Genomic DNA, 25021 nt, shown 5'->3' with positions numbered 1-25021 from the left:
CCCTCCCAGCCCCATTCCGTCTGGACATCGAGACCCTGGAAGACTCCCAGCGTCCATCAGATCCCCATCAGGCCCGTGCTTCTCCTCACTCATTCAGCCCCCTCACCTATCCCCCTCCACTGTTCCCCTCCTCCCAAGGTCCTGTCCTCTCTCTGTCTCCCCCTTTCCCCAACCCCAAGCCCTCCTCTGTTCTCTGATGCTTTGGTCCCTCTACTTAAACCTGTGCCAGTGTTGGGGACTACTGGGCATCTACTCACGTGGTCTAACTCCTGTCTCACCGTCCCCCGACTCCCCACCTTCTGTAGCCGACTAGTACTGGGCACTGGGCAGGCCCGGGCACCTGCTTGCCTCATCTCACCTTATCCTCACGACAGACTCCCAAGGAGGTGTTGTTTGCATGCTCTCACAGCCGGATGAATGAATGAACATCTGCCTTCCCGCAGGTGTGGGCTTCTCCAGGGTCTCTGCCCTAGGTTCTGACACACAGTGAGGCTGCCACAGGGACGGCTGAAGGAGGGGCAGATCATTCTGTGGTACTGGGGACTGTGGGTGACTGGGTTTCAGGAGTGAGGGGATGAGAAAGCAGGCTGACTTGTCAGGACAGACATCCTGGACTGGGGTAGGTGGCGGACAAGATGCTGGGCTGTTGCCCATAGATACTTCCTGGGCAGGCAGCTAAGAGGCACTGAGCTCTTCCCTTCTATCCATCTTTCCCTCCCTCCCTCCCTCCCTCCATCTATCCATGTAGCTTGGTGTAGCTGTCCACGGGACATGTGGGTACCGCAGCTCAGTGGAGCAGACCGGGAGGAGGACCAGTGGGCTTCGATAAGGGCTGAGAGAAAACAGGGAGCACGTTCTGATACCAAGGGGTCAGCTTGGCCAGTTGCTGCCCAGAGGAAATATGGGCACGGGGGGCCTGATATCCTGATTTTTCTAGAGAATCCAGGAATGTGAGTTTTTAGGTACACTCTCCTGATTGTTAAGTGTTGACAACTAATCACATTTAAAACGCTGGACAGGCCCCAGCTGTGTGAATCAGGCCAAACGTGTACAGGCTGGAATCAGCGCAGGGGCCGCCAGTGCGCAGCCTCCGACATGGGATCCAAAACGCAGGCTTTGGAGTCAGAGGTAGAGCCTGCTAGTGCACCGGCTAACTGAAAGATGTGGGGCAAAGCACTCAGCCACTCTGAACCTCAGGCTCCTCCTCTGTAAACTGGGGTGAGATCTACCCACCTCGCAAGGATGGTATGAGGGTTAAACAGGTAACGCAAGACAAGCGCCACACACAGCGCCTCCTTGGAGCGACCCCGCCCCCCACAATGATGGCTGTTGTCGCTGTTTCCCGTCACAGTGGTGAACGTCGGCCCAGGGTCAGGCCCGGGGGCAGTGCGGCAGCGAGGACCCTCCCAGGCAGCCCCCTGCAGGCTTGCTAGTGCCGGCTTCTTGCGGCTGGCCCTCCGCAGGCCCCAGGACCACGAGGAGGACGAGGGGCTCCCAGCCAGGACAGAGACTTTCCCTTCCCCTCTCCTTCCTCCTTCCCCTTCCCTCCTTTCCTAGTTCTCTTCCTTTACTTCTGCTGAAAGCGAAAAGGGAAGTTTAAAAAAGCAGAACAAAGGTTTTGGTTATTTTTTTTTACTTTTTTTCTGGCCGCGCTGTGCCGCCGCGCGTGGGATCTTAGTTCCCCGACCCACGGGGTGGGGGGCAGGGGGGAGGACCCGCGCCATCTGCAGTGGAAGCGTGGAGTCTTAACCACTGGACCGCCAGGGAAGCCCTTGGTTGCATTTTTTGTTTCTTTGCTTTTTAAGCGTATTTGAAGTCTCAGTTTTCGGAAAAGTCAGCATAGGTCACGGGGTAAGTGCAGGGAGTAAAAGTTGTCTTCGTGGGGATCAGAGCCCGGGGCACTGGGTCCTGGAGACCCCTACTCTCAGAAGCGTTCCTCCTCCAAGCCTCTGCTCAGTGAGTGTTGTGGGGGCTGCGGGGCTGCGGGGAGGAGGCAGGGGGGCGGCTGGGGTGAGCGCAGGGGCAGGGGGGGCCCCTTGATCCCCAGCTGTACGTGTCGCAGACTCTCCTGATTGCTTGAGTCGCCCTCAGTTCGTTTCTGTTATTTGACTCCTAGAAGGAGTTGTCTGGGTTTCAGGCAACAGTGCCTGGTCCATATTCGTTGTGGGTCCCCAGTGTCTCTGCTCTGGGTCTGGGAGCCCCAGGTCTCTTCTTGCCTCCTATGGTGTCACTACAGCTTCTGCCTCTCCTGTGACTGCTGTCTGTCCAGCTGCCCCTCGCTGGGGCCAGTGGGCAAGGGTGGGGGCCTGGGTCCTTGGCGCTGCTCCAGCTCTTGTCCCTGTGATCTTCCCCTCCCCTCCCCTCCCCCTCCCCTCCCCTCCCCTCCCCTCCCCTCCCCCTCCCCTCCCCCTCCCCTCCTTTCTTCTTAATCTTTTTCTCAGTGTCTCAGTATCTTAGTCTCTATTTCTCTGTGCTTCCACGTGTGTTATCGCACTGCTGGAGGGTTTCCACCTCACAACTTCTCACTTCAGCATCCCTTGCTGACCAGCTGATCTTCCCTGGGTTTCTCAATTCAAAGAAAAAAGAATCCTGGGGGAGGGGCCTCAGAATACTTCTGGTCGCTTGGGTTCACCATCACTGCCCATCAGGTCTTTGGTTGCTGGCCTGCCCATGGATTGATTGCCTTGTATGGGCCAGGTGTCAGTTCCAAGTACTGTGTGACCTTGAGCAAATTCCTGCAACCTCTCTGAGGCTCCGTTTATCCCACCTGCCAAATGGGGACATTCATATTTAACTTACAGAACAAAAATGTAATCCTGGGGATGTGAATTCCTTGAGGTCAGGAACAATGTCTTATTCACCTCTAGATCCTCTGATTCAGATTCATGATAAGCGCTCAGTAAATATCTGTTGAATTAAGTTGTTTGTAAGTGGTTTATGTATGTATGAATTAAGAATGCTTTTTGCTATGAAAAACAGAAAATCCTCTTTATAGAGGCCTAGTCATATAGCAAGATTCTTCAGATCAGGTAACTGCTTGCATTGGTTCAGCAACTCCTGATGTCGGTGCAAGCTTATTGCCTTGTGACCACAAAATAGCTGCTGTGGCTCCAGACATTTTATTTGTATTCAACGAAGCACAAAGGAGGAAAAGCTGCATGTTTCCCTTGAATCAAAAAAAGCAGAACCTTCCCAATCCCAGAAAATTTTCACTTAATTCTCATTTCTATGTCAAATGTCCACTCAGTTCCAATGAAGGCTGGTAAAGTAAGTATTTAACTCTCCCAGCCTCTTTAAAGGAGGCGGCAAGGAACAGGGGAGAGAAATCTTATCATTTTAGCCAACTGCACTCTGCCCCCGTCCTCTTCCTCCCGCTCTCCTCCCTCTGTTGGGATTGTGGGATAGAGGTATTTTGTGAGGATTGTGCCTGGAGTGCAAGAGAGAGAAAGTCAGGAACAGGATTCAGGCCTGGGGGCAGGAGGTTTGTGTTACTGGAAGTGTGTCCGTTGGCTAGACCATGGCCCTCTCTGGACTGGGGCTTCCAGGCTCCTTAGTGAGGGGGCTGAACAGGATGGTGTCTGAGGGTCTTCCAGCTCTCATGGTCTAGCTTCGTGAGAGCACCGTGTGAAGGCCAGAGAGGAAGGGAGAACGGAGTGGGAAGCAAAGAGTTAGAAACAAATATATGTGTATATGTGTGCAGAGCTGTAGACATGTTTGTAGGCAACGGGAACTGAAATGAGGGATTGAAGCATCCCCAGCACTGGGCTAGCCAAGACAGAAGTGAGAGAGCTGTAGGCTATTGTGTGTGACAGTATCCCCAGGCTGGCAGTACCCCCTGGGGGCAGTACCCCAGGTGGGCAGGACCCCCAGGTGGGCAGTACCTGGGCCTCAGAGATGGTTCCAGCTCCCTGGCTGGACCAGATTGTGAAGCAGAGAAAGCAGCATGGACCAGCCCTTCATTTTCTGTCGGGAAAGAATGAATCAGGGCATCTTGGACTCCTCCCTCCCGCCCCTTCCTTCTAGGGAGGCACTTATTTATCATAAGTTCTAAAGCAATAAGAATATCTTCTCTTTATTGAACTCATTTGTGTTTTCTGCTTTTTCTAAAAACCAAGTCCGGGCCTATAGCAGTGTTTGCCATCTCTTAAAGGAAGAAATTCTCCCTTACCCCAGGCGTGGGCCTAAATTATATTTTAAAAATAGCTTTGTTTTTTAATTACTATATTTCGTTTATGAGAATGAAATAGGCTTCTAAAGAAGTGACTCATTATGGAAAAATACAAAAACAGAATTTGTGAATTTTTGCTGTTTTTCACTAACCTTGTACATTTCCTTGCTATCCAAGAAAGAAGAAACTACAACTGACTTCATGGTGAGCTCTTTACTTAAAACTGTGGACTAGATTATTTTGATTATAATGTTTCTTAACTATATAGAAATATAAAATTAAGCATAAACTTCTCATGCTAATAGCGCTTATACTTTTGGGTACCATAAAACCAAAACAAATTTAGAAATCATATATAAACCGTACAAAACCAGTAAAATTCAAAACAACATTAATTTAACATGAGGGATAGTGACGTTTTCCTGAAAATTAATAAAACCTTACAGTAGGACTGGGAGGCATAAGGCTTTATTTTGTTTTTCCTTTTGTTTTTGTCTTGTTCAGCATGGCTATACTTCTAAGGACAAAGAAATTAAAAATAAACCTTAAACTTTAAGAGTTTTAGTCCTCCAAGTAATACTAGTAATGTAATTTTGAAATTATTTGATTCACGTTGTAGGAGACAGTAAATAAGTAATTACACTAATTGAAACAAAAATTATCAAGTTAAGGGGGAAAAGATACAAACATGAAAACAAAGAGGGGGGAAAAGCCCTCTAATATTAAATTTGAATTGGGACTATCAATAAGAACATATGGTTTTTACTTCTTTATTTATAAATATGTATTTATTTATTTATTATTTATTTGGTTGCGTTGGGTCTTAGTTGCAGCAGGTGGGCTCTTTAGTTGTGGCTCACTGGCTCCTTAGTTGTGGCATGAGAACTCTTAGTTGCAGCATGCATGTGGGAGCTAGTTCCCGGACGAGGGATCAAACCTGGGCCGCCTGCTTTGGGAGTGTGGTGTCTTAACCACCGCACCACCGAGGAAGTCCCTGGTTTTTTTTTTTTAATGTGAATTTTCTAGCTCTGCTCATTGAGAGGGCCCAGGAGCAATCATATCTCGGTAGCAATGAGCACACCTAGCACCCAGATTTTAGATTCTAATACCATTTTCCACCGAAAGAAATTAGAACTCTCAGAGAAATGGCCGACTCCAGGGATGGAGAGAGAAAATACAAGGTGAGCTTGCCAGAAAGAAAGGAAGCTTTTTGTGATGGTAAATTTTATACGTCAACTCGGCTAGACTATCGTGCCCAGTTGTTTGGTCAAATATTAATCTAGATGTTGCTGTGAAGTTGTCTTGTAGATGTAATTACATCTACAATCAGTTGCCTTTAAGTAAAGGAGTTTATCCTGGATAATGTGGGTGAGCCTCGTCCTATCGCTTGAAGGCCTTAAGAACAAAAAATGGATCAGAAGGCATTCCACCTCCCTGACTATAACATAAAAGTCCCACCCGAGTTTCCGGCCTGCTGGCCTACCCTACAGATTGCAAACTTGTTTGTCCCTACCATTGTGTGAACTTATTCCTTAAAATAAATCAAATACCTATATTATTGGTTCTGTTTCTCAGGACAACCCTGACCTTGAAAGACTTGTATGGACGTATCAAAAGGACAAGGAACCAGCTAAATGGGGCTCCCACCCGCCAAATTTGGAACAATTTGAGCATGAAAAAAGAATAAAGAATGAACTGATTAAAAACATTGAATAAATGAAGACCCATGAGACCATAGCAATGTTTAAAAAGAAAGAGAGAGAAAGATGAAAAAGCCCACCTGATTTACTACCTCATTTACTATTATGACTGTTATACCAATTCCTTATTCTGGAAATAAAGAGAAAAAATTAAGCATTTATACTATCTTTTTAGCAGGGAATGTAGAAAGAATGTTAGTAAACAATTATTTTTCAATCCCCAATGAAAGAATTGATTTGAGAACGGATCATCAATGATGCTAAACCTCCCTTAATTGAGAGTGTGCTAGGGATCGGGGACTCGCATGGGGCCAAACTACCATCCTGCCTCTCATCTGCTAATTGCAAGATAAAAACACGCCTTCGCAGTGGGAAGAGCAGGCTGTCACCAGCTTAGCCAAACCGAATATCACTACCAATGGGATTGGCTGACATGAGGCACCTCCTGTAGTGATGTGGTGTGAAGTGCACAGCATCACGGGTCAGGTAAACCTGCCAAAGAGTGTTTAGACTCAGCTTCCAGTTTATAAGAACTCCAGGGAAGCAAGTCAAACCAAACCCCAAGGAAACACAATTCAGAATATGGGACATTCTATAAGACAACTGACCTGGTTTCTCCAAACAGGCAATAGCATATTCCCCCCAAAAGGTGGGGCCTCTTCAAAGTGGACTAAAATGTCTCAGCAACAAATGCAAGGTGTGAACATTGCTTGAATCCTGTTAACAAAAAACCCCATATTTATATATATATATATATATACACATATATATACATATATATATAAAGGTGTATATATATATAAATACTTTTATACATACATATATGTCTTTGTGACAGCTGGTAAAATTAAACTTAATTTAATATGGATTGGATATTAGATGATATTAGACACATTATCGTTGAAATTTTTAGGTGTGACAGTGGTAGCGTAATTTATGAGAATTCCTTATTCTTTGGAGATGCACTGAAGTCTCTAGGAGTGACGTGTCATGATATCTGCAGCTAAATTTCGAATGGTTCATATATATTATGTATATATTGAAATTATATATCATATATAAAAAATATATACATTATATATAATATTATATACATGGTTTATATATAAAATTTGTATATAATATATGATGTATACACTATATGTCTACAATGTATGTATATTTTTTAACCACATATATGTGGCAAAGTGTTTACAACTCTTGCATCGAGGTGATAGGTATATGAGGGTTTGTGGTATTATTCTTTCCATTTTTCTTTGTTTGTGAGATTTTCCATTAAGAAAAGTTGGAAAAAACTGTAGAATCAAAATAACAACGTAAATGTAATGTGATGGAAGACGTTCATACCTTGTAGGGTAGCACTTGGATGCCAGCTCTTGCTGCCGTTTTAATTTTCAGGTGCCCACAGGATTCGGTGTCATGAGAAGACTCAATTCTCCAAGAACTTTCTCTACTAAAACTATGGTCAAACCTTTTTACCGGGCATTATGTAGTTGTTTGACCGTCTCTTGATGCCAACAATGATGTATAAAATCTTTTATATTTACCATGAGATACAGTACTTGGTGACAGTATGACCCTATATGGAAACATAAACTCCAGTCTGCTGTGGCTGACAGGTCTCAGTTATAAGGTGTCATGCAGATAAGGCAGATACCAACATGGGTGGCTGCCCAGGGGGCCTCCATTCTATTCAGGGCACTGATTATGGCTCTGTGTCAGTTTTAATACTCACTTTCCCAAATTCCCTGTTGCTAAGCATGACATGTGACTCAGTTCTGGCCAATGGGATGAAAGTAAAAATGATTCATTGGGTGGGGCTTCTGGGTAACCTCTGTACAAGGGACACAGTTGGGGGGCATGTGGCTTCAGTCCTTTACTCTTTGGCTCTCCTGTTGTCCCCCACTAAAACTGGAGGTGTAACAGACATCTTGCAGCTGTGAGCATACACATCCCACAGACTATTACTAGAGTAACAGAGTCAGAAGATGGAAGGAAACTGTGTCCTTGATGACATCCTGGAACAGCTGCATTTGCCCTGCACTGCTTTTCCTCAGATTTCTTAACATCTAGGAGAAACAAACTTATATGTGTTTAAGCCAGTGTCTGTTAACTTAACTTGCATATAAATACATCCTTGAATGATTCATTTAAAATATACTAATGTTAGATGTTTAGATTATCATATGTGCCATGAATGTTGATGCAAAAATTCTTAACAAAATATTAACAAATGGAATTCAGCAGTATATAAAAAGAATTATGTACCATGACCAAGTGGAGTTTATTCTAGGGGTGCAAAGCTGGCTCAATGTTAGAAAAATCAATGTCATCCATCATATTAACAATCTAAAGAAGAAAAATTATATGATTGTATTAATGGATGCAGAAAAAGCATTTGACAAAATTCAACACCAATTCACAATAAAAAAAAAAACTCTTAGAAAACTAGGAGAGAGGACACTTCCTTAATTTGATAAAGAACACCTAAAAGAAAGCTACAACTAACATCATACTTAATGGTAAAAGACTAATGCTTTGCCCCTAACATTAGGAACAAGTCAAGTATGTCCACACTTACCACTGCTGCTCAACATAGTACTGGAAGATCTAGCCAGGGCAATATGTAAAAAAAAAAAAAAAACAACAGAACAACCAAACCAAATCAAAACAAAAACAATAAAACCCAAACAAACAAAAAAAGGAAATTAAAGGCATATAGATTGAGGAAGGTAGAGATAAAACTATCCCTATTTGCAAGTGACATATTGTCTACATAGAAAATCCTGAATAAAGAAGACAAAGAAAACCTAAATAAATGGAGAGACATATAGTGTTCATGGGTTGTAAGACCTAATGTGAAAAGATGTCAATTCTCCCCCAAATTGACATACAGTGCAATTCCTCTCAAAATCCCAGCAAGAAATTTTGTGGGTATAAACAAGATTATCTTGAAATCTATATGGAAATGTGAAGGAACTAGAATGGCTTTTTCATTTCAGCCCCAACTATTCTGACACCAGTGGATGTACTGCCATACAATTCTGACACTACCCACCCAGAGTTAGCCCAGACCTCACAAATCAAAGGTCAAAGTCACCAGCAAGACTACTCCCACTCCGGATTCCAGCTGCCAGCGGGGTCCCAGGACACATGTGCTCCTGATGAACTGCCTATAACCGGGAGTTCCCACCACTTCCTCAGATTAGATGATTCACTAGAACATCTCACAGAACTCAGGAAAACACTATACTTATGATTATAGTTTAATTATAAAGAATACAAATCAGGAACAAACAAATGAAGAGACACATAGGACAAGGTCTGGGGGGAAGATTTTTTGTGCCCTCTTCCTGTGGAATCAAGGCACGTCAACCAGGAAGATCCACTGAGCTTCAGTGTCAGAGTTTTTATTGGTGCTTCGTTATGTATTGAATCATTGGCCATGTGATTGAACTCAATCTCCAGTTCCCCTCTGCTTCCCCTGAGGTCAGAGGTTGGGCTGATATGACACGGCTCAAAGCCCCAACCCTCTAATCACGTGCTTAGTCTTTCTGGTGACCAGCCCCCATCAGGAGTCATTTCATCTTTTAGCATAAAATCAGGTGGGATTCGAAAGGGCTCATGAATAATAGACATTTCTATTACTCTGGAAATTCTAAGGATGTCTTCTCTCTTCCAGGAACCCAGGACAGATGCTAGTCAATTCTTTATTATATGATAATAGCTAAAACAACTTTGAGGAAGAAGAAAGTATGAGGAGACCCTCTCTCTGTTGTCATGACTTGTTATATAGCTAGCTTTATTCACACTGTGGTATGAGCAAAGGAATAGACCCATAGGTCAATGAACAAAACAGAGGACCTAGAAATAGACCAGACAAGTATGGCCAACTAATTTTTGACAAAGGTAGTAAGAAAATTCAGTGGAGGAAGGAAAGTCTTTTCAACGCATGGTGCTGGATCATTGGATATCAATAGGCAACCCAACACCTCACATCTTTTACAAAAATTAACTCAAAATGGATTGTAGATTTAAATATAAAACATAAAGCTATCAACCTTTTAGAAGATGAGGTAGGAGGAAATCTTTGGGACCAAGGGTTTTGTGAAGATTTCTTTTTCTTGTTTTTTTCCTCGGCCACGCCATGCGTCTTTAAGGATCTTAGTTCCCCGACCAGGGATTGAACCGAGGCTCTCAGCAGTGAAAACGTGGAGTCCTAACCAGTGGACTCTCAGGGAATTCCAAAGAGCTCTTAAATATGACCCCAAAAATTCAATTTCTGAGAGAAAAGAAAAGGATACATTGGATTTCAAAATTAAAAGCCTTTGTTAAAAAACATCCTGTTAAATGGACGAAAAGAATTAGCTTCAGACTGTGGGAATATATTTGCAGACCACATAGCCAACAAAGGACAATGATCTAGAATATATAAAGAGCTCTCAAAATTCAACAGTGAAAAAACAAGCAATCTGATTAGAAAATAGATAGAAGACATGAAGAGACATTTCACTGAAGAGGATGTACAGATGGCAAATAAGCACTGAAAAGGTGTTCAACCTCATTAGCCATCAGGCAAATGCAAATGTAGACTGTGATGAGTGGTTACTATACACCTATCAGAATGGCTAAAATGAAAAATAACACCAAATGCTGGCAAGGATGCAGAAAGCCTGGATCTCTCATACTTTGCTGGTGGGAAGGTACAATGGTACAGCCACTCTGGAAAACAGTTTGGCAGTTTTTAAAAAAAGGAAACATACGCTTATCATATGACCTGTCAATTGCATTCCTGGCTATAAACACTCCGGGATAAATACCAGAGGAATAAAAATTACGTTCACACAAAAACATGTACACGATTGTTCATAGCAGCTTTATTTGTGGTTGTCAAAAACTGGAGTCGACCCAAATGTCCCTTAATAAGTAAAGGGCTAAGCAAGGTGAGGTACGTCCATCCATATCATGGAATACTACTCAGTAACACGAAGAAATGAACTATGGATGGATGAAAAAAGCCCATCTCAACACATCGCATTCTCTATGAATTCCATTTATACGACATTCTTGAAATGACATCATGGAATTGGAGAATGAATTAGTGGTTGCCAGAGTGGCCGGAGGGTTGGGGGAGGGTATGACCATGATGGGACAGCACCAGGGAGGGCTGTGTGGGCCGGGATAATTCTGCATCTTAACCGCGGTGATAGTTACTATGAATCTACACGTGTAATGAAGTGACAGAAAGCTATACACGTATATTGGGCTGACGGCACATTCCTGGTTTTACATTGGATCATAGTTATGTAAGATATTACCACTGGGGGAAATGGGGTGGAGGGTACATGGGATCTCAACTACCTTGTCACTTCCTGTGAAACTGTCATTATTTCAAAATTAAAAGCAAAGAGTAATGGCCTATATGGAAAAGAATCTTAAAAAGAGTGAATATATGTATATGTATAACTGATTCACTTTGCTGTACACCTGAAGCTAACACAACATTGTAAATCAACTCTACTTCAATAAAAGTTTAAAAAAAATAAAGTTAAGGAAAAAAATGAAAAGTAAAGAAAAAAATGATGGCAAAATAAAAACTTCTTCAGAAAAAAAAATTATTAGGATGGAGTGTATCAGGGCCCACAACCCCAATTGGAGAATCACGAAGTGGGGGCAGAGGGGCTGGGATCGAGCCCTACTGGGTGCAGATACATCCTGGTTGCCCGGCAGGTGCACTGATGAAGTGAGCTGTACTCGCCCCAGAGGAGAGCACCGTCTAGTCAAAAGGGTCCAGGTAACGTAGCATCCCGTGCTCTCTGCTTCCCACTCTCCTCTGCTTTTTCCGAGCACTCAGTGCATCAATGCTGTTGGACACTGGGCACACGGTGATGAATAAAGGTGGAGGTCTCCTCCTTGGAGGGACAGGTAACACAGTGGAAGAAGTGGTATTGGGTCCCAGAGCAAAGGCGCTGGCCCAGCTGGCGGACTTGGGGAGGTGTCCTGGGTGGCAGGAGTCTTGAACTGGGTTTAGAAAGATGAGCTGGAAGCAGTGAGGCAAAGAAGGAGACGCTGGTCATTTATTCTACAATCTCTGGGGAGGCAGTGAAGGGTAGGAGAATGGCATGATCTGATGAACATTTAAGAAAAATCTCCGTGGGCAGTGGAGAGGGCAAGTTGGTGGGGGGAAGGCCAGGGTCCAACCCAGAGGACAATGCCGGGGGGAGGTGAGGGCCCTGGAGGAGGGCAGACTGTGGGCACGCAGAGGAGGGTTCAGATGGAGGTGGACCTGGGGGCTGAGTTAACCAGGGCTTTGTAGATGCAGCATAGATACAGTGGTTCCAGAGCCCCGGCCAGGCCCCGTCCAAGAATGCCCGGAACTCAGCCTCCTCTGGGCTGCCAAACTGGCCCCGCCTGGACCCTGGGGCAGGGTGGACCCTGCCCTGGGCTGCCGCCTATCCTTCTCTGAGCTGCCAGGCCAGGAGTCTGCTCACTGCTTGGGAATGCCTTAGTTTCTGCAGATGACTTGCACGGGGTCAGGCTGTTTGAGTGATGCTTACTGCAGGGACCCGCACCTCCCCCACGCCCCCAGGAGCTGCAGCACCTCCAAGGGTGTCTACGTTGGTGTGGATGCAAAAGTCATTCAAAGTGTGTGTGCTTGTTCGGGTTTCTCTCCCACTTGTAGAAATTTTGGCAACAGCACTTCATGATGTTACGGATGATCGTCGACTATTGGGTGCTTCACAGGGTGTCGTCAGTCTCCTTCCAGACTGAAGACTCCTTGTGGGCAGGCACCTTGTGGGCGGGATCCTCCTGTGTGTGTCCCGACCTCGCAGGACTGGCTGGCTCAGTGCTGGCTGAACACTGACTGGAGATTTCACTGCTTGGTCGGCTGAACTACTCTCCCCAGCCCTTGTCTCTGCACTTAGAGGCAGGCTGTGCTGGGGCCTTATGAGGCTGTTAAAAAACACCTCCCTGCTCCACGGTTACAGTGGGGTTCACGTAAACTATATATATGTGTATGTGTAAATATACACACACACAGGATAGTATTTGGAATGCTAACCACTGCTTCTCTTATCGGCAAGTTGTTACCCGCTACCCTCCCTGGTTCAAACAAATGAGCTCTCTGCTTTCCTTGCTTCAAGGAATGGATCAAATTCTTGGCTTTTGACTTTTATTTTATTTTTTAATTTTTAAATTTTATTGAAGTGTAGTTGATTTACAATGTTGTGTTCATTTCTGCTGTACAGAAATTATACATATACATTCTTTTTCATATTCTTTTCCATTATGGTTTATCTCAGGATATTGAGTAGAGTTCCCTGTGCTCTACAGTAGGACCTTGTTGTTTATCCATTCTCTATATAATAGTTTCCATCTGCTAATCCCAAACTCCCAATCCACCCCCCCCGACTCCTTGGCAACCACAAGTTTATTCTCTATGTCTGTGAGTCTGTTTCTGTTTCATAGATAAGTTCATGTGTGTCACATTTTAGATTCCATGTATCAGTGATATCATATGGTGTTTGTCTTTCTTTTTCTGCCTGACTTCACTACGTATGATAATCTCTAGGTCCATCCATGTTGCTGCAAATGGCATTATTTCGTTCTTTGTACGGCTGAGTAGTTTTCCATTGTACATATATCTACTACATCTTCTTTATTCATTCCTCTGTCAATGGACATTTAGGTTGTTGGCTTTTGATTTTTAAAAGTCTGGACCTGTTTATAAGCCAGCAGGCTGGGGATGGTACCTGACAAGTTAGTCGAGAGCAAGTGTGCCTCCTTTCAGATCAGAAATCTATTCTGAAGGTGGGATTGTGGAGAATCGGAGAAGAGAACGTGGCTTCTTCTAGGTTCAGAAAGAGGCCCCGACCCTGCTGCCAGGACCAATCCCCGGGGACAGGGAGAGGGATGGAAATCTGGGTTTGGGAGAATCTGAGAGCAGAGTACACCTTGCCCAGAGTCCCCAGCTGTCACGTGTAAGCCAGGAGAAACCTGCCCATCCTGTCTGGGCAGTGGGCCCTAGGGAAGCTTCAGAAGGTTCCCTGAGGCCCCAACATGGAGGGAGAAACAAAGTGATTCCTTAGGTCTGTTCTGAGAGGCTGCCAAAGCTAGGTGTCCTAAAACCCAGTCATGAGGGAAGGGGGCTATTTCTCCCATGCCCTGGAACAGACCCACGATGCAGCTGGGTGGCTGACACAAGGATCCCAGACTGGGGAGAAGGGTGGGAGAACGATGCTATGGTGTGTGGAAGTGGCCAGGAGACACACATGAGGCCAGAGCTTTCTATGTCTGGAGACATGGGAGCAGGGGGCAGGGGGCAGGAGGGACCTGCCGGGGAAAGAAGGGTTTAAGAGTGAAGAGTAAAGGGAGTCAAGTTTTTCCTGCACAGCCAGGACTGTGGCTTGAGATCTGTCCCCACTACCTTTGAATGCACATCTTTTCAGCCATTTTTTATTTAAGGAAGCATTGTTGTGTTTGGGGGGTGGGGGGCAGGACCCATTGAATTGGACATTGTCAGATGTTTACTTAGAATGAACAAAAACTATTATTATGTTTTCTGTCCCACTCTGTAAAATATAAAATGCGAGAAACATGATTTCATTGCGAGAGTGATGCTGGCCACCTGCACCCCGTGAATGTGCATCACTGTCTGCCCGCCACACCCCTGCCCCCATAGGTCCACCAGTGAGAGCTCGGCTGAATCCTTGGCGCTTCCACCAGCTCCTGGGGGCCAGGAACTAGGCTGGGGTGGCAGAAGCTGGCTTTAGAAGCAATACAGGTCTGCAGGAAATAAGTGAATTATGCACGGTCAACGACGTATAACCATAAGCAAATGCAGCATACTTAATGCAGCAAATGTCAGAGAGAGAGGAGGTGACAAGGGTGGGGCATATATGAAAAGACAAAAAGGCAGGTGCCTTGGGATGAGTGCAGCCTGCCCACTGATAAGCCATCAGCTCCAGCTACTCTCCAGGTAGGTCTCCGTCCTCTGGTGCTGTGTGCCTTCCCTGAGCTTGGGGGTGGAGGGGATCATGCCCAGGGCCAAGTGCAGTGGCCACATCCTGGTTACATACGCTGAGTGACTGATCTGTGCCCAACTGATGGAGGGCATTGGGGGTCAGAGCTCATCAGACCCAGTCCCTGCCCCTCAGGAACCTCAGTTGGAGGCTGTGGTTCTCCAACTGAGCATCAGGTCCACTCAAAGGCAACCACAATTCCATGCAGGTGTTGTCACTTCTCAACCTGGGGTCTGAGCAAGAAGTGATTCTTCCCCCCAAAGGATCATAAACTCCTCTCCCAGCTCCTATTATCCCCACGGCCAAGAGGAACACAGTGGATGCTGAGTTAGTGAAGAATTGCGTCCCAGAGTGCCTTCTCTTCACTATTACAGAATGACATTTGGGGGGTGGGTGCTAGGTGTGTGAGAAAGGCAAGCACAGGATTCTGGGGAGCCTAGAGGAGGGTCACTTAACCCTGCTTGAATTCAATGGGTGGAAGAAGGCTCTCTGGAGGAGGAAACAGGTGAGCTGGGTCTGAAGGGTGAGGAGGGGTTGTCAGGTAGCCAGGTGAGGAAACTAGGGTAGGAAAGTTCGATATGTCTGTACATGTCCTCAGGAAGGACACATTCAAAGCTCCAGTGCGTGTCGGAGCCTGTATGGGCATGGGTGGGATGAGCTGGGCAGCTCCTCTCCATTCAGGTGTCTGTCTGCCTCCAGTATGCTCAGGAGGCGAAACATGCAGCTGTGCCCACAATTAGCTTTTAGGCATATACGATGAACCTGAGTAGAAGAAGAGGTAGGAGGAAAAGACAGGAAGAAAAAGAAAAATTTGCCATGAGGAAAGGAGGAGGAATCTGAGGCAAGGGAAGAGGTGGTTCTGGGCAGAGTTCCGGTTGCTCTACATCTTCACCAAAGATTGGTGCTGTCAGTCTTTTTAGTTTTAGCCATTTTGGGGAGTGTGTCGTGTTAGCTCATTGTGGTTTTAATTTGCATTTGCCTAAAGACTAATGAAGTTTAGCATCTTCTCATGTGCCTATTACCACCTTCTTTGGCCAAGGGTTTCTTCAAATCATTTGCCTTTCTTTTTCCTGTTTTTTCTTTAATGTTTTTTTTTTTTTAAAATGGATTGTTTGCCTTCTTCTTATTGAGTTACAATAATTATTTATATATTCTGGATCCAAGTCCTTTGGTAGATATACGTATCATGGGTAGTTTTTATCTGAGGGGATTACTTCTTCATTTTCATATAGTGTAATGGTGTCTTTAGAAGAGCAGAGTTTTTAAATTTCAAAGAAGTTCTATTTATCAATTTTTTTTTTTTTCTTTTGGAGTACGCGGGCCTCTCACTATTGTGGCCTCTCCCGTTGCAGAGCACAGGCTCCGGACGCGCAGGCTCAGCAGCCATGGCTCATGGGCCCAGCCGCTCCACGGCATGTGGGATCTTCCCAGACCGGGGCACGAACCCGCGTCCCCTGCATCGGCAGGCGGACTCTCAACCACTACGCCACCGGGGAAGCCCTATCAATTTTTAATGGTAGCTTAATATTAAAACATACCAAAATTTAGAAATTAACTCGTCTAACCAACCCATGCTTGGACATTTAGGCTGTTTCCAACTTTTCACTATTTTTCTTGTAAGGAATGTCATTGTACTTATAACTGTTTCAAGGATAGTCTCAGACGCATCTTAGGGTGCAAGGGTTTGTAAAGCTTTTGTTATACACTCTGAAAATGCTTTCCTAAAGGGTTCCTCATACACTGTAAATGAAGTCCAGTTTCAAGGAACTGGCCAGTCCTCTTAGTATTCCTTCCCAGAGCTTGCTAGTTTGTTCATAGATAAATGAAACTTTAGAAATGCTTAAAAACATACATGTGCAATCTTGTCATGACACTTTGTTTAGTAAACCATTTTTTCCCCTAGATAATACAAAGACAATTATAATAAATTTCCAGTGAGCATTTCCAAAGGCTGGCATCTTACTTCTAAAGGAACTCAGCCATGATTTTTTGAAGGATTGCTGGGCAAAGGGCTATTTGCTTTTCTGTACCTCTGTTGACCCATCTCTAAACCTGGCAAAGGTCAGCCTACTCTGTCTCACTAACAAAGAGGGCCACAAACCAGAGACACTGTTCCTGACTCTCAGGACAGGATGTCATGATAGTAACAATTTGCTGAGGCCACTAAGCCCCGGGCAGGGACTGCTAGGTTACCTCTAATCCTCGGCAACAGCCTTGCCTGGTGATATTCTTGCTTCAATTAAAAGGAGCAGTGACTGGCCCAGTTTCACACCACTAAGAATCACAGAGCTGGGGCCTTTTGGCTCTGAAGCCTATGTTGCTGTTGTCATGTTTTTGGTCTATTACCTTTCAGCCACACCATAGACCACACACAGGTCAACAAATGTTTAAAGACATGGGGGAGGAATACAGGGAAGTCTATTATCTTAAACATTTTTTTGCTCTTGGAGATTTCATTTGCCGGTGGCCAAAGGGAGTTACTGGTTTTTGCTGGAAGCCTTGGAAATATCCTGGGGCTGGTTGGTGGCCCGGTGACTGGCCTGTTCCCCAGCCCCTCCTGCATGTCTTGGTTAAAGTGGATGATAACTGGAGCTGACCATCTGGGTCATTAGGTTTGGAAGCAAGTAGGTGGAGCCTGGAGACAGGTCCCCTTTCAGAAGGTCCCCTGGAGGGCTGTCTTCCTTTCTCTGCAAAGGTCCCCTCCAGGATAGTGGACATGCCCGGGAGAACAGATGGGTATCAGCACTGAGGACCAGCTTGAGCCCAGGCTGTGAATGGCATGTCCTTAGCTTCTTTCCACCTGTATTCTGAACGCCTACTCCTTAACTAGGTACTCGAACGTCCCAATTTGCCCAGGACAGTCCTGGTTTAGGTCTAATATTCCAGTGTCATTGTTTTTTCCCACTTTCCCTCAAAACTATCCAAGTTTGGACATTTCACCTTAATTCAGATGGGCCAGATAGAGGCACTCAAGAGAAACTCTAACTTGAGGATACTTGCGTTAGGGATTTACCAGGGTTGTCTCTCAGAAGGACATTATTTTGATAACGATATATCAGTCATGACAACTGCAGGTGACCTCACATTGGCTTTAGCAAGAAAACAAATGTATTGGTTGGTTTAGCTGGATAGTGGGAGGTGGGGAGTGGGCAGGATTCAAGCATGACTGAAACCACGTTCTCAAACAATATCATTATGTCTGTCTCTCTGCCTCTGTTTCTCTCTCTGTCTCCGTCTCTCCAACTCTCAACTCTTGTTGACTTCATTTGCTAGGCAGGATCTTCAACATGGTGACCAAGCTGACTTCTGGAGGCTCCACACTTACATCTCGTGTATTAGCAACCCCAGCAGAAAAAGGAACTTCTGTGTCCTACAGGCATATTTTCCTACAAGGCCAGGGAAGACTCTTATTGGCTCTACTGGGGTCATGTGCTCATCCCTGAGCCAATGGTTATGGCCTGGGTGAATGGCTCACCTGGGGTATGTATGCATCATGGTGCAAGGGACAAGGCAGCATCAAAAAAGAAGGACAATTAGCTGGGCAGAGTAAATTTATAGCATCTGCTACTCACTGTACAGAGCCACCATTTACAGTCACTTCTAATATTCCAGGAGCTTTATATATATTGTTCTTTATTTCCACAACAATCTAAAGCGTGTAATATACCTGCATATTGCAGATGATGCTTGAACAGTTTAAATGACATACCCAAGGATGGGCAAGTGGTAAACTGAGGAGCTGACTTCTGACTCTAGGTCTGACTGGTCCTCCTACAATGTCATGGTGGCATTTTACACTTGGAGGGAGTGAGGATAATTTGAGCCAGGGGCCCTTCTTGGACACCATATCACACATATGCTGCCTGAAATAATGCTTCTGGAAAGACATATCCCCTTTTGGTTCTGCCTGTAGAATCTTCTGCATCCTCCCTGCCTCTCTAAAAGATGAAGCCTGCTGTCCCAGGACGAAGGTATGAAGATGGTCTGTTCCCCATTCTGGAGATGGCCAGATGCTAGGTGATCCCAGCACAGGACCTAGCAGCCTTTGGGTAAACCTGTCTTCTTCAAGTCTCTACCTGTAAGAGAATGGCACAAAGTTCTACTGCTACTGAACACAGGATTACTCTGACTGTCAAAAGAGTATAAAGCAAAAATCTTGCTTTGTAAGACAGAATGACGCTGGTGATGCTGAGAGTCATAGTGCCATCGCAGAGCGTCTTACTCAATTCTTGAAGGATAGAGGGAAAACATCACGCAGTGCTCTTTTTTCTCCAAGGGACAGGAGGACTTCCCTTTGCCCACCTGAGTCCTTCATGGTTTAAAAAGTCATTTCCCCAGACCTCACTGTTCAGACATGCAGACCAGCACATACGGCACACACTCTTTCACAGTGTGGTTTCCCAACCAGTGTCCCAGGGAACAGTTTCCTCATTTCAATTTGTGTTTTTAATAGCATTTCTTTCTGATGACAAAAATAGTATACAAAAAAATTTGCAAAATAAAAAAGGAGGAAGGGAAAAAAAGACCAAACCCATGCTGAACTGCTCCACCCAGAGATAGCAACCACATTTGTTTTTTTAAAATTAAAACAAAAATTTTAATTAAGTGTGGTTGAGTTACAATGTTGTGCCCATCTCTGCTGTACAGCAAAGTGACTCAGTTATCCACATACAGTTTTTTATATTCTTTTCCAGTATGGTTCATAACAGGACGCTGAATAGAGTTCCCTGTGCTCTACAGTAGGACCTTATTGTTTGTCCATTCTCTGTATAATAGTTTGCATCTACCAACTCCAAACTCCCAGTTCATCCCTCCCCCTCTCCCCCCGGCAACCACAAGTCTGTTCTCTATTTCTGTGAGCCTGTTTCTGTTTTGTAGATAAGTTCATTTGTGTCATATTTTAGATTCCACATATTAAGTGATATCATATGGCATTTGTCTTTCTCTTTCTGACTTACTTCACTTAGTGTGATAATCTCTAGGTCCATCCTTGTTGCTGCAAATGGCATTATTTCGTTCCTTTTTAAGGTTGAGGAGTATTCCATTGTATACATGTACCACATCTTCTTTATCCACTCATGTGTCGATGGACATTTAGGCTGTTTCCATGTCTTGGCTGTTGTGAATAGTGCTGCTATGAACATAGGGGTGAATGTATCTTTTTGAATTATAGTTTTGTCTGGGTATATTCCCAGGAGTGGGATTGCTGGCTCATATGGTAATTCTAGTTTTAGTCTTCTGAGGAACCTCCATACTGTTCTCCATAGTGGCTGTACAGACTTACATTCCCACCAATAGTGTAGGAGGGCTCCCTTTTCTCCACACCCTCTCCAACACTTGGTATCTGTAGACTTTTTAATGATGGCCATTCTGACTGGTGTGAGGTGGTACCTCATTGCAGTTTTGATTTGCATTTCTCTAATAATTAGTGATGTTGAGCATCTTTTCACGTGCTTACTGGCCATCTGTATGTCTTCTTTGGAGAAATTTCTATTAAGGTCTTCTGCCCATTTTTCAATTGGTTGTTTGTTTTTTTGTTGTTGAGTTGTATGAGCTGTTTGTATATTTTGAAGATTAAGCCTTTATCTGTCGCATCATTTGCAACTATTTTTTCCCATTCCATAAGCTGTCTTTTAGTTTAGTTTTTTTTTTTTTTTTAATGGTTTCCTTTGCTGTGCAAAACTTGTAAGTTTGATTAGGTCCAACCTGTTTATTTTCATTTTTATTTCCATTGCCTTGGGAGACTGACCTAAGAAAACGTTGGTACAATTTATGTCAGAGAATGTTTTGCCTATGCTCTCTTCTAGCAGTTTTATGCTGTCATGTCTTATGTTTAAGCCTTTAAGCCATTTTGAGTTTATTTTTGTGCATGGTGTGTACCAACCACATTTGAATATCAGTTGGGACTATACTGTTGTAGAATTTAATATACTGTATTATTCTATTAACAACACATTAGAGCATTTCCCCATCACGAAAAAGTAGAAGTGTTATTGTTTTGGTAAACATTTCATGTTTGCCCATACTGTAGTTTAATCATAGCTGGTAATAGGCCTTTGTGCAGAGGCCTGGGGTTGGGCTTTGGAGAGCTGGAGGGATGCAGGGGCTGGGAGGCCTGCGCTAAAAGGACAGAAGGAAAGGTACACCAATAATCCGTCAGATATTTGCTTGTCTGCTCGTTTATTCCTGCCTCGATATTTGAGGGCTCTGCTGGGCACCAGGCTCCCCTCCCTGTTCTCCTGTCAATGCCCACTTCAGGTTGTTAACATCACCCCCTCAAAGAGCCTTCCACCACCCCCAGGCCCCATGAAGCCCCTGCAACAGTGAACTTTCGAGGGAGGGGCTTCGTTGCTGGCACCACTGGCAGAGCTGAGCCCAGACTGGTACTCAGTAGGTGCTCAGAAACGTCTGGAGACTGAAAGAGAGAGTGAACATGAAGAGTAACAAGAACAATATAATAATAGCCAACGTATTGTCAATTTTGTACTATTACAATGGGATGCATATCTTTGTGATGAAAGCTTTGCTAAAATTTTATATTTCCTATACTTGGGATTCTAGGGTTGAAGAATATGGGTATTTTGATGATTCTTAATATATACTGCCAGATTACTTTCCAGAAATTCTGTATCTGTTATACTCTCAGAAGCAGTATGTGAGAGTATCTGTCTCTCTGGTTTTAACTTAAAACTTAAAAAACTTAAAAAACTTAAAAAACGATTTGCTGATTTGATGAAAGTGAGGGCAGGAACGGTATCTCATTGATTTAATGGACAGTTTTTTTTTTTTCCTTCTTCTGGTAAGACTGAACTTCTAAAAAAAATTATTTATTTTTTTTGGCTGTGTTGGGTCTTCGTTGCTGCACACGGGCTTTCTCTAGTTGCAGCGAGCGGGGGCTACTCTTCGTTGCAGTGTGTGGGCTTCTCATTGCGGTGGCTTCTCTTGTTGCGGAGCATGGGCTCTAGGCGCCCGGGCTTCGGTAGTTGTGGCTCGTGGGGTCTAGAGTGCAGGCTCAGTAGTTGTGGCACGTGGGCTCAGTAGTTGTGGATCGTGGGCCCTAGAGCGCAGGCTCAGTAGTTGTGGTGCACAGGTTTAGTTGCTCCGTGGCATGTGGGATCTTCCCGGTTCAGGGCTCGAACCCATGTCCCCTGTACTGGGAGGCAGATTCTTAACCACTGCGCCACCAGGGAAGCCCAAGACTGAACTTTTAATACCTATGTATTGATCATTTGAATTTCCAATTTTGTGAACTGTCCATTTGTGCCATTTGCCCATTTATTTGTAGAAATCTTAATGTTTTTCTTATGAATTGTGAGTTCTGTTTTATTTTCAAAGATATTTCTTTAGTTTCTTGCACTTCAATTTTTTATGTCAACTTTCTTTTCAAAACGGAAATAATTTTTTTCCTGATGGTGAAAACAATGGACTATCTTGGTAAAAAGTAAGACTAGAGAAAACCATAAAGAAGAAAGTAAAAATCACCTACATTCCTACCCTTTGGCCTATACTAACATTTTTTGAGCATTTCCTTCCAAACTTTTATCCAGTGTGTTGACGGTATTTTTTGAGGTTTAAAAAAATTGAATTTTTGCGTACCCTCAAACAAGTGTTTTTTTAAGTCAATACTTCCTCCAATGGTTTTGTGCTTTAAAAAGTCTTTCCAATCTAGAGATCTGATAAAGAATTATCTTTTTTAAAGATAAGAGCTGTGCGTATTTTTTAGTTATGAAGGCAACATAGCATATTACAGAACATTTAGGAAATTAAGGGGAAAAAATCAGCCATCATGCCTTGATTGTAGCACATCTATTTCCTTGTGCATGGTTCTTTCGAGTCTTTTATCATGAGCACTTACTTTTATGTTGTTGCAGGGAGAGGGCATGCACGATTTCCTATCATCTCCTTTTCACTCATAATTATACTTAAGCATTGTTTTCATGTTGCTACACAATCTCTGTAATTGTTTAAAATGATCCTCTAATGGTCTCTCTGGTCACTGTGCTGTCTAGCTAACCCTATCCTGCTGATAACCATTTAAGTTGCCTCCAATTTTTCGGTCAAGTGGTATTTTGAAACACCAAAGTCCAGCGAAGCAGAATCTCCCACTGTTCCCTGGAGGCTGACTGTAATATGATTTGACTTCTGCTCATTTCCTCCTTTCCTCAGAGGAGGACTGGAAGAAATCGCTCTTAGAGAATGGTTAGAAGAATGCCAAACATAAAATTAGGAGGAGAGGGACCATGAGGTGAAAGCTTGATGAGCTTTTAGGAGAAAGCTGCCTTAGAAACTGCACTGTTTAGGTTTTGTTCTTGTAACTCAGGAATCGGGCATGAGTTTATTATAATAATAATTCTGACAAAATGCCTTCCCCTCATGCAGTGCTTGGTGCTTTTCCTGGTATGCAGTTCTGCGTATCAGCTGAGGGCCTTAGTGCTGGAGGGCCTGGGTCTGAATCTCTGCTTATCTCTTTGACCTTCAGCAGCTGCAGAGCCTCAGTCTGTCTTTCTGCAAAAAGGAATCATAATAGGCCCGGAGGACTGAAGTCCTGAGCACTCTTGGGGAAATACCAGAGGAGTAGCCAGAGAGGTTGCAGAGGAGCCTTCCCAGGGAGCACAAGCCAAACCTTTTTTTCCTGGGCCTCGGTTTCTCCATGAGTATGGCAGGCTTGGTGTATGGTCTGCAAGAGCCTTTCCTGCTCCTCCCAGAAGCCTCCAGGGGACCCCTGCCCTGGCTCCTGCCTGGGTGCTGGACATGTCCAGTCCTCTTCAACAGGGCCTCCAGGACTCCCCTCAGCATTCAACTCAGCCCACAATTCCTGGGACACACCCTGACTTCCAGGACAGCAAAGTGCTGTGGCGTCCTTCCAAGGCCCTGACATGATTTTGGGGAGGGGTGTGGGTGGGATCAGTAAACCCAAGGCATATTTATTAATTTTGAACAAGTGTCATTGGTCTGTTGGCAGAGTTGTCATCGGTCGGTTAGCAATAACCATATCTTCTCTTTGAATAATGACAAGTACTCATTTTTCTTCCAGCAGGGCATAGGAGACCACCCAGTGTATAGTGGTTGGAGAGCCTGGGATGTGGAGTCAGAGGTCTGACTCCAGGCCTCTCTGTGCCTCGTTTGCAAAACGGGAGAAATACTAGCACCTACTTCATTGGGCTGTCCGGACCGAGATAATGCCTGTCGATGAGGCACTTAGCAGAGTTCCAGGCACACAGGAAGGCTCAGTACTGTTAGGCTGCTGTTATTATAATAATTATCTGCAAATTAGAAAACCGAGCGCCTGGTTGGCAAGGGACTAGGCAAGGGGAACAGTTCACAGGTGGCGCCCTGAGAGCCCAGGTCGAGAAGGGTGAACCTAGAGGCCAGGAGGAGGCCGAGCGTCGAGAGGGGGGGCCAGAGGTGAGCCCCGGGAAGGAGAGGCGGCTCCGGCTGGGCTGCGCGCTCCAGCCCGGGCTCCCTGATCGCCACACACTTTATCTTTGATTTTTGAAAGCACCCTTCTCCTCCATCTGGCCTCCTTTCCGGGGCTGCGGAAAGGAAAGACGGCCCGCGGCGGCGCCGGACCTGGGCCTGTCGTATTCGTCCCAGCCCCGGAGCGGTGTCATGGGAGGGTCCCGGGAGTCCCGCTCGCCACCTCAGCCGCGGCGACGGTGGCCGCCGCTCCCTCCTCGCCGGCCGAGCGGTTCCGGCGCCCGGGTGGCCCTTTAAAAGGCCGTGTCTTGTCCGGAGGGGGCGGGCGGGGGGCGCTGACCGCCGCCTGAGGCCCGGCCCCTCCTCCCTCCCCCTCCCTCCCCCTCCCTCCGCCAGTCCGTCCCTCCCACGGTCCCCGTGTCGCTCGCTAGCTCGCTTGCCGGGCGCACGCTCCGCCTCCGCCAGTCGGCTCGGCGGTCTAGTGCGCGGCGTGGAGCGGGAGCCCGGGCCGGACGCGCGGCCGGGGGCCGGGGCTGGGGGCTGGGTAGATCGGCGCCAGCCACCGGGCAAGCCTGAGCCGCAATGGCTGAGATGGGCAGTAAGGGGGTGACGGCCGGGAAGATCGCCAGCAACGTGCAGAAGAAGCTCACTCGCGCGCAGGAGAAGGTGAGAGAGCCCGAGACCCTGCAGCCGCGCTGTCCGGACACCTGTCC

At 45.3% G+C, this 25021-nt stretch overlaps 1 protein-coding gene across 8 annotated transcripts in view; it reads left to right on the top strand.

The window, feature by feature from the left end:
- The first annotated feature begins 24714 nt into the window (after positions 1 to 24714).
- BIN1 (bridging integrator 1) overlaps positions 24715 to 25021 on the top strand; it is a 55303-nt gene continuing 54996 nt past the window's right edge. For 4 of the 8 annotated variants that reach the window (XM_030840426.2, XM_030840425.2, XM_030840431.2 and 1 more), the window contains exon 1: positions 24717 to 24974. In XM_030840426.2, the coding sequence (XP_030696286.1) occupies positions 24891 to 24974 (84 nt within the window). In that variant the 5' untranslated portion in view covers positions 24717 to 24890. Of the gene's footprint in view, positions 24975 to 25021 lie in introns of all 8 variants that reach the window. The other 4 variants (XM_030840419.2, XM_060302573.1, XM_030840427.3 and 1 more) reach the window with 2 other exon arrangements.

Source organism: Globicephala melas, chromosome 7 (assembly GCF_963455315.2).
Source record: "Globicephala melas chromosome 7, mGloMel1.2, whole genome shotgun sequence".
Lineage (NCBI taxonomy): Eukaryota > Metazoa > Chordata > Mammalia > Artiodactyla > Delphinidae > Globicephala > Globicephala melas.
This window is presented reverse-complemented; position numbering and strand designations above follow the sequence as displayed.